This window comes from Phycodurus eques, chromosome 11 (genome assembly GCF_024500275.1).
Source record: "Phycodurus eques isolate BA_2022a chromosome 11, UOR_Pequ_1.1, whole genome shotgun sequence".
In the NCBI taxonomy this organism is placed as follows: Eukaryota; Metazoa; Chordata; class Actinopteri; order Syngnathiformes; family Syngnathidae; genus Phycodurus; species Phycodurus eques.
The window spans coordinates 3636554-3646432 of NC_084535.1; the positions used below are offsets into that span (position 1 = coordinate 3636554).

The 9879-nt window shown below is 41.1% G+C and overlaps 1 protein-coding gene across 1 annotated transcript in view; it reads right to left on the reverse strand.

The window, feature by feature from the left end:
* LOC133409584 (sprouty-related, EVH1 domain-containing protein 2-like) overlaps window positions 1–9093 on the reverse strand; it is a 32038-nt gene extending 22945 nt beyond the window's left edge. Inside the window, exon 1 of the mRNA XM_061689807.1 lies at window positions 8548–9093. Coding sequence (XP_061545791.1) covers window positions 8548–8576 — 29 coding nt within the window. The 5' untranslated portion in view covers window positions 8577–9093. The remainder of the gene's footprint in view (window positions 1–8547) is intronic.
* Between the last annotated feature and the right edge of the window lie 786 nt (window positions 9094–9879).

Sequence of the window (9879 nt, forward strand, 5' to 3'; positions counted from 1 at the left end):
AAAGACGCACACAGGGTACGCCGCTTCGACCAGACGCCACATGCGCAAGCCAGTAGGAAGTCACGGCGACACTTCCTGGTTGATGAGCTCACGTTGTTTCGCACCGTCGCCAGGCATAAATCTTCGACGACGCACGTGTTGGCTTTGTTGATATTTGCTATTCATATTCTAGTGTCGGAATTTAGAATTCAATGCGCTTTTGCTAACCTTTCCCAAACTTACATTCAGCCCATTTAAAGGCGAAGATCATGCAAACATGATTAAATTACAATAAATTATTATTATTTTTAATCGCACTTGACTAAGGCTGATAACGGCGCACCCCCTCTCCCCTAAAAACATCCTTAAAAAGTAAAAACTAAGCCCATTTAAAAGTGACGATCATTCAAACACAATCCTTTTTTATTTTATTTTTTTAAATCACACTTGACAGACAGTGCACACAGTCTCTCCCGCTTACACACCATTAAAAAAAGTCCAAGAAAACATGATGAAAAAAAATATATACCAAAAAAAGCCCGCTTGACAGAGTGCATGATTGGGTGCACCCCTGATCCACGCACACACCTTCTCAAGACATTCCAAACATAGCTCATTTAAAGGAAAGGATCATGCGAACATAAAAAAAAAAAAGCATTAAAAGATTAAGCTTGACAAATTGTGAGATTGGGCGCCCCATCCTGGGAATAAATCAAATTTTCGCACAATAAATGTTTTTATTAGGGAAAAGCTTATATTTAACCCTTATTTCGTTGTGGAAAAAAAAAATAGATTGATGATACACCCCCTCGCTCTTCATGTGCTATGATAGCAATTATGAATATCCTAAAAATGTCATGACAGCGAATCACAACAGTCAATGGAATCTCAAAAATCCCTTTTAAAGAATCTGTGTTTACTCACAAAGTAAAGTGGTGAGGCGTTGCGGCTATACTGTACGTACAAGTTTGACACAGCTAAAAAGAAGTGGAACCAAAAGCTACCCAATTTCCACGGCAAACAAAAAAAACAAGATAGCGAGGTGAAGCGAGTTCATTCCCAAGTATTGACGCTGTCGCCTCCCGGAGGGACGTCGTGATCGGCTTCCTGCCAATCAGACGCGCTTATGTGGAACACTCGGTCTCACGTCCGCGCGGAGAGTTCGCTCAGCCGGCCAGTCGACTGGTCAGTCAGTCAGATGCGTTTGCAGTCGACATTGTTGACGGGGCCCAAACACTGCCATAAAATGTAGCATAAGGTTCTTAAAAAAAATGTAAATAAAAAATTCCAGGATTTTTTTAAAGAGCCTCCCCCCCCCCATTTATAATCGCCTAATGAAACTACGCAACATTTAATTATATTTTTTGAGGGGGAAAAAAAGTCGTAATGTTACAATAACATTCATATTATTTAGAGAGAAAAAATGTTTTATTATGTGTAGGATGTCTTTTTTTTTTTCTTTACAAGAACAAACATTTTTTTTGTGGGGATGGAAAGTGGTAATGTATGATATTTTTACGAGATAATCTCAATATTATGATTTTGACGTCAAATCTTAATGATGACGCAAAGTCATATTTTAACAAGTGTATTTCAAAAATACAACTGTATTCTCATATTACACACTTCTGAAAAAAAAAAACCCACCTTTAATGTGGAACAAATTAGATTATTTTGTCAAAACAAATGCCTCAAAAAATGGGACTATATTAAAAATAATGACTTTTGTTCTAAAACAAATAGGACTTTATTTCTGTAACAATACATCCTTTGTTCTAAAAAAAAAAAAGACTTCACGCAGCGATGTCTGATTTATGTAATACAACATAACCATAACTAACTTTTAATTGGGTCAAAGCTAAAGTAGGGAGGAGTAATCGGTTTATTGGCCGCCTCCATACTTGTGTGTAGGTGTGCATTTTTTAAACTGTTTAAAAAAAAATTGTTTTTTAATTGTAAATCATTTTGCGGGCCCGCAGGTTTCTGGACCTCATTTTGAGGACCCCTAGTAAAGGTTGCAAGCGTGTTGCGGATAACACAAACAGCAAAATAATCAGATTTCTTCTAAACCTCTTACAAGGTCAAGCAAAACCCCCCAGAATACTTAATATCCTCTTATACTGTAGCAGCTAATACGGTCAATCCAACAACATTGTTTTTAAATGGAAATGGATAAAAAGTGTTGCCTTTTGAGGACTCAAAACGCAAACATGAAAGATATTTTTGTAAAGCACATGGTTTTCTTAACAGTCAAAATACTGAAATATGTGAAAACGAAGAATGTTACGAGTTCAATGTTGGCATGCGTGAGTACTTTGCAAACCAAAACAACAGGGGCAGTATATAATAATGGCATGTACTAACGTTTGTGCGTATGATGCGTATCCAGCAAAGTGTACATTACGACAACTTTGTCAAATTTGGACAGTTGGACACTTTACGTACATTACCGTAAATTCTACAAACAAAAACAACACAGAACTGTTGTAGCGTTTCTGCATAGAACGTTCCTCCATCGAAGTGTCCATAAATGGAGATTGATGAATTGTGTACATTAAATTCTAAATCCACATACAGTGTACGCTGTGAACGCAAAATGCAAAGACAATGTCTTTCCGAGGATGCTGACGTGAAAATGTCACCTTAATTACAGGATTTTTAGTCGTTAAGGGTCCCTATCTACGGAGATCTTTTTTTTATGTCTGTGTGACAATTTTTTTATTTATTAAATCTTGGACATTGACGTGCAACCCTAGCCTTAATTTGTGTACAGCATTTGGGTTTTTTAAAGGTGTACGTGGATCGTTTTTGATCTCCTGTACATGAAACAATTAAAAAACGCAAAGAGAAGATATTTTTACAAAGATGTTGACAAATAAACGTACCCTTAACTGCAGTGTTTTCATAATTATCTGATGTTGGCATGTAAACGTAGCCTTCATTTGCTTTGCATTAGCGATGCATAACCATGGGAACTACTGAACTCGCATGTTTGCTGGCATATCACCCACTTACTGACCCAGCATACCTACTACCATGTCACTATTGTATGTAAAACTTTTTTTTTTTTAAAGTGAAGAACACACTTTATGAGATTATTGTACCCTAAACCCATAACATCACCGTCCTTGTGTTTGATGACTTGTCGATTTTGTTTTCGCTTGTGGTGGCGTTTAGGGACATAACAGTCAGCCGCCTGATATTCGATGTGATTTCCGGCCGAGTTATTTGAGTTTAAATAACCCGGAGGGATTGTGCGTGTTCCACTAATTTTATGCGTTTTTTGTTCCCCGGGAAAAGCGCCACATAAAAAAAATACATTTGCCTTGCCTGGAAATGCAGAGCACATGATACGTGTATATCGCGGAGGAGCCAACCACATATATTTACGTCAATTTATCTCTAGTGAGACGAGAATCTGAGGCCTGAGATTCTAAGTGTCAAAGTTGACAACTCCAGCTATTATTCCAATCCTGGTCATTCCCTCAGCTGATGAGCAGAGATTAGTTGTTGTTTTTGGGTTTTTTTTTTTTAATGAAAAAGGACAAACAATCAGGCTCCATTGTGTGTTCTTGGGATATAAACAGCTCAGGCTATTATATAAAAGCTGCGATGAGTACAACACAGGAAACACTGTTAACAAGGATCTGTTCCACATGATAGTGTGTGTGCGTGCAAGTGTGTGTGAGAGATGGTGGTGGTGGCGGGGGGGAGAACCATGGTTTATTAAGTTCATAGAATTGATTGGAATGCGCTGCAGACATGGTGTTTTAATTACGCACAGTATAGTTCCAACAATGCATGTTGAAAGACGGGCCTCCTCCGGGTTATTTTCAGTGTCCGCGGAAGTGTTTTCACGGTGTTAATTATCCTTAGAAATGACCCTTAATCCTTAATCTGCTGTTTTAACGTCTTTACTGCATCTAAGGCAGTTTAAACAACATGATCGATTCTGGGTAAATCTGTGGAAAAGATTTGACGTCTTTGTAATTATGTACCTGAGAGTCTGCAATCACTATAAAAAAAAATTATACGACCGTAAATAAAACATATCAGCTAAATTACCACATATACACAGTGTAAGCGCTCATAGTGAGATATCTTAAAACACTTGACATCGGTAAACAGTTTGCATTAACAGTTGGAATGTATGTTGACCCATGGGTCATCTTGGTAGTGCTAGCCAAAAAGCTTGAATGTGTTTTTGTCGAGAGTGGACATCGTTTTTGAAACATTTCCAAAACATTCCTATATCAGAAAAACTTGTTGCTTATTGCTTTAATGGTCGATTGTGGGCCGGTGGATTTTGGTGTAGGAAGATGCATTTTTGCATGCATTAAGTCTAGCGTGCTTGGAGGTCTGGAGATTATTTTTGACATCTGTATGTAAAATGTTTCCCAAAAATTTCTACAACGGAAAACAATTAGTTTTAACGGTCAATTTTTGGGAAGTCGAACAGTGGTTCAACTTTAAAGTGCTGCTAGCGTGAGCTGATAGGCGAAAATATTTTATGCACCTGGAGGCCTCAGGAACAAAAAAAATATTTTCAAACTACCAGTACTCTTTTGACATTTTGTAAACTTAAAACATTGCAGTTTTACCCACAACAAAACAGGAGGGTTAAGGGTATCCGATCGCTTTTTGACATCAGCCCGATAAACTTCTCGAAGACGTTGAGAAGTAAAGCCTCTTGTGACGGAAAACGCTTTGCTTCATTTGTATGATATGTCGAAAAGCTCCAATTTGGTATGTTGACAGTACCTGGAGTCATTAACCCTCCTGTTATGTTGCTTCTGAGGAACAGCAATCATGTTGCCGGGTGAATTTGAAGCATCTGATGACGAAAAACGGGCTATTTGCGAGTCATTACCTTGCTAGCGCTAGCCAAAATGTTAGAACGTGTTATGTGAAAAGTACATGTAAGCCTTAACCCTCCTGTTCAGTTGTTTCACAAGAACAGCAGTTGTAATCCTAGGTCAATTTGAAGTATCCGATGATGGAAAACAGTTGGTTTTCAGGCAGACGGGCCTGTGGGTCAACTTTAGGATACTGCTAACTTGCTAGTGATAGCCAATAAGCTTCAATGAGTTATGTTGAGAGTACCTGTTGGCCTTAGGGCAGGCTTAACCCTGCCTCATCAAGGACAATCAATATGAGGTCAGTTCAGCTGACTACTAAATAGACCGGAATGCAAACACATCGCAATTGAAGTCATGGGGGGTGGGGGTTTACATCACATTCGGAGGACAAAAATGCCCTCTGTTGTGAGTCTTTCAATGTTTCTTGAACTAGAACAACAAGGCTGGGCTACAGTTGGGTCATATTTTAGGAAATTCCTCAAAGATGACGTCTGTGGAGGTAAACTTAGGTATGTCAGAGGTAGTAAATGGCAAATCAAGGCTATTTGAGTGCACTTCGTGAAGGCCAGTGGCACAAATTTAGTGCGTTATTCTTGACAGTTATTACCAGTCGCCCAAATTCCACACCTAGCGGGGGTTATTATAGTCTCAATATCAAATGCTGACAAATATAAACTGGAGGAACAAAACAGTCTTAGCGAGGCGGTGAACATGCAGACCCACAACTCGAGCGTCTGCTTTGTGATGAGTGTTTTTTGTTTGTTTCGGGATCGGAGATGAATCGCTTTTCCGCGGTATGCCGACAGACCACAGATGCATGTCAACAGCTATCTCGCTGAGAAATTACAGCCAAAGATAAAACATTAATTCCAGGCATAGATATGGTAGACATATGTTGCATGATTTCTTGTGTTTGCAAATGATTGTCCATTAGTGCTGTGAAATGTTAGCATCAGTATTAGGTTCTCGTGAGTTGTGTATTTTGATAGTTCCTAAACTGCCCTCATGATAACTATTGTAATATAGACAGTGCAAGAGATACAACTGTGTTCCTTTCCGTGTATTGGGAAGGATACATGTTGTGTAACTTGACAGTTAAAGGCCAAAAACACTGTGAGCATGTATGCTCTATTTACCGGCATGAACGTGCAGACATGGTAGCTCAAAACATAACTCGCAAACAACACGTATACAGCGTTCCCTCTTGATATCACGGTTCACCTATTGCGGATTCATTGCATTGCAGTTTTTGTTTCATATTCATATCGAACAGAAGTCGCAGGATTTTGTGTGTACGCTGTCATTTGTTTGTGGTAAAAGAAATGCTTCCTAGCCTAAATCATTAAAACTAAAAAAAAAAAAAAAGGAGAAAGTAAAATCATGAATTAAAACGCATATTACAGTGACTAAAATGTACACAGTGTACAGTACTACTGTGCATAACTGTATGAGAGTTTAAGAGTTTAAAGGGTGTTTAAGCGTATAGAAAGTGTTTATAAGGGTATGGTAGAGGTTAATAGGAGTGTGGAGAAGATTAAGAGTCTGGGGAGGTTCATACAGTTTTAAAATATTTATAAATGATTGATAAAAATACGTCCTCGCTACTTTGGATTTGACCTATTGCGGGGGTGGTCTAGAAACTAACCCCTGCAATAAATGAGGGATTACTGTATAGCTGTCATGTTAATACACTTTTACACGTCAACAAATATATGCTGCATCTACTAATATCAACACGCAGACAAGCTATCGCACATGTGTATAGAAATTGTACAGATATACTGTGCGAGGACTTGTCAACAAAAAGCACTCTGTTAGCATTTACGTACACTAAGTTCACTTGCATGAAAACACAGGCAAACGCATTTGCAACTTGTGTACAGATATAGTACAGATGCACGAATGGACATTTAAATATTTTCTGTTACTATTTTGTACGTATACTAGCATCAAAGCGCAGGCAAGCCGCTCACACGGTAACTTCCATGTATAGATATAGTTCAGACACACAAGGACATGTTGTGTAACCAGAAAACGGCGAATAGCCAAAATGCGCCAGCACTTGAAATCCTGAAGTTTTCTGTGGGAATTTACGCTACATTTACTGTGACTGAATGTGCACAACAACAACTATGGAAACACTTTATTTTCAGTAGTCTCACATTTTTACTTTATTAAGGGATAATGGATAAAACAACATATTAAAGTGCTGTATTCTATATATAGGGGAGAAGACTTGTGTAAGTTGACATTTAAACGTCAAAAAATTGTCTCCATTTTACAGCCAGCTCACAAGAGAAGTCACAACAGAAACGCTGCATTTAGTCTCAAATTGGAACTTTACCAATAACAAGTATACACCATATTATAGTGTTGCAGTCCAGGGTGATATACTGTATGTTGTGTATGTGTAACTTGATATTTAGACGTGAAAAAAAAGTTTGTTAGTTTTCTATGCTTGCTAGCACTGAAGGCGTGAAGCTAGCTCCCATAGGAACCAACGACAGAAATGCTTCAGTTAGTCTCGAGTTTGAGCTTTTTGTTAATATTTTCCAGCGAGCTCAAGACAGAAGTCACTATGAAAACGCTTCAGTCCCAGATTTATCCATAGATATCCATCTATGAACCTAGATACGAATACTGTCAAATATGCGTTGGAAATGTCTAAATGTATAGTTATGGCTAACTTAGGTTTGTGCTAATAACTTAGCACACAGCTATAAGGCGTAAGTCAATTTAGAAGGAGCTGTGGCTCTCTCTCTCTCTCTCTCTCTCTCGCTCTCCCTCCCTCCCTCCCTCTCTCCCCCGCGGAGGCGAGTGCGGCCGCCGGCCATGAATGGGGAGACAGCACCGGAAGGTTTCCAGGGCTTTTATGAATGAGGACAGCGTCACGCTATCGCAGCGCAAACATCCCCCCCCCCCCCTCTCGGTGCCCTTCGGCCTCTTCCACACTTCCTCCAAAAAGCGTCCCCACCAACACACACACACTAATCGGCATGGCAGAGCCAAAATGGCGAACCAGCATAAACGTAAACGTCTCAATGTTGGCTCGATAGGGAAGCCTCGTGCAGGGTGCTCACGCATGCGTGGCGTCTAAGGCACGTCGATGTTATTTTTTGGCCGACGCAAACATGTTCAATGTTAGCTTAGCGACATAAAGTGGGCTCGTTTTTTTTTTTTTTTTTTTTTTTTTTTATGAATGGGGGTATGCAAATGAGGCGCGATTGAGAAAGACATGGCGGATGAGGCGTATCGGATATCTCATATCCTGTGAGACTTCCCCTTTCGGTTGGAGGCACCGCACGCTCGCATGCACTCGCTCTCACGGAGCTGGACACCAAATAACACACGCCGATGGGACCACACGGCGGCCTTTTGTCGTTGTGGTTTGATCGGACGTAGCGAGAGCTCCAAGCACGCTCAGCTGGGGGCAGCGTTTGCAAAACGGGGGGGCTGTTGGCTGGGGATCCGCTCACGAAATGTTTCCGATCCACCCACGCTTCTCCTCCTCGTTTTTCTCTAAACACAAGGTGGCCCTTTCGAGCTTCCCACGCAACCATCATTGTTATATTCTGTTGTCGTTTATAATCTACAGAAGTTATAATTAAAAAAGAAAAAAAAGTAGTCGAGACCAAGTTGAGCACGAGAGGGGGATGCAGTGGGGGGTAAAACGGAGGGGTCGGGTGGGGGGGTGTATATGGCTACTTACTCGTTTGGGTGTGTTTCTTCTTCTATCATGTTTCCTCGCTTCACCTCAGGTCACGTAGCGCGGCGGATGCGTTCTTCTTCGGCCTCGTCATCGCGTCGATCCCCGCTACAAATCCACATTTATCACCAAAATATCCCCCTGGAAGTCTTTTGTGTGTACAGTGCGAGGCCCCCCGCTTCTCCCTCGTCACCTCCCTCCCCCGCCAGCTGCTTTTCGATTGCAAATGTCGACCCCCACCTCCTCCAGATATCTTCCAACTTTTCAGCGGGCCAGCAGGTAGTATTAGTCCGACGCAAGCCTTTCCTCCCCCCGCCTTGCCGGACAATATGGACTCGCCCTCTGGTGCTGGCTGGTTGTCGTTATTATTATTTTTTTTTGCCGCCTTTCCCGACCCAAAAAAATATCCTCCACACGACGGTGCTGAGTGCGATTATAATCTTACAAAGCGCCTTGTAGTCGGCGTGGGGTGGCCCCGCCAGAGCCCCATCTCTCGCGCTGCTACTCCATGTTGGATTGCGAGGCAGCCAGGCAGGCAGCCCGAGTCGCTCCAGCGATGCTGGGGGAGGAGGCGGAAGTAGTGACGTAGGCTCCAGTTAGGGCTGGGAGCCACATGCTCCCCCAGCCCCCATAATAAATAGTACCCCCCCCCCCCCCCCCCCACCCCCCCTTAGATCCACTAACCACCATATCATCAGACAAATGCTAAATTAGCTCATGATAACAACTGAAAACGTACACTTTGTTTTTTTTCAATTAGACTTCAGATTGCTCATGTTTTTTAGGCTGGCACAATACGCAATGCATTCTCCATGCATACTTTTTGGAGCGCACTATTCTCCCAAATCGGGCCCCGGATGTGGGAATATCTTGCTTCCCCGAATCTGCATCGTTGTCGTTATCACTCTGTGGTTCACATTCCTCAACGCTGCTGCTGTCCTTGTTTTTTTTTTTTTTTTCCCGCCTTAAAAGTCTCTCAAAATCTCAAAAGCAATCAATCAAGATCTCAACCACAGTTGACTTGACCTCTTTCTAGTTAACCCCCCCACACACACACATTGTTGTCATAAACAAAGATGGGGGAAAAAAGTAACAAACCAGTTTTGACAAAGTAAGGAGTAGAAAATAAATATTGGTAGTAACAGTAAAAAGGCGTCAGAAAAAGAAATACTCTAGTAAGTCGACACATGATCAGGATCAGGATGAACTTCGTCCCAGAAGGAAATTTAGTTTTGAACGCTACAACATTACTACATATGTATACAATCGTTCATTCGTTCATATCCAGGACAATTCACGACGATAAAACGCTGCATATGACATGCAACATAACTC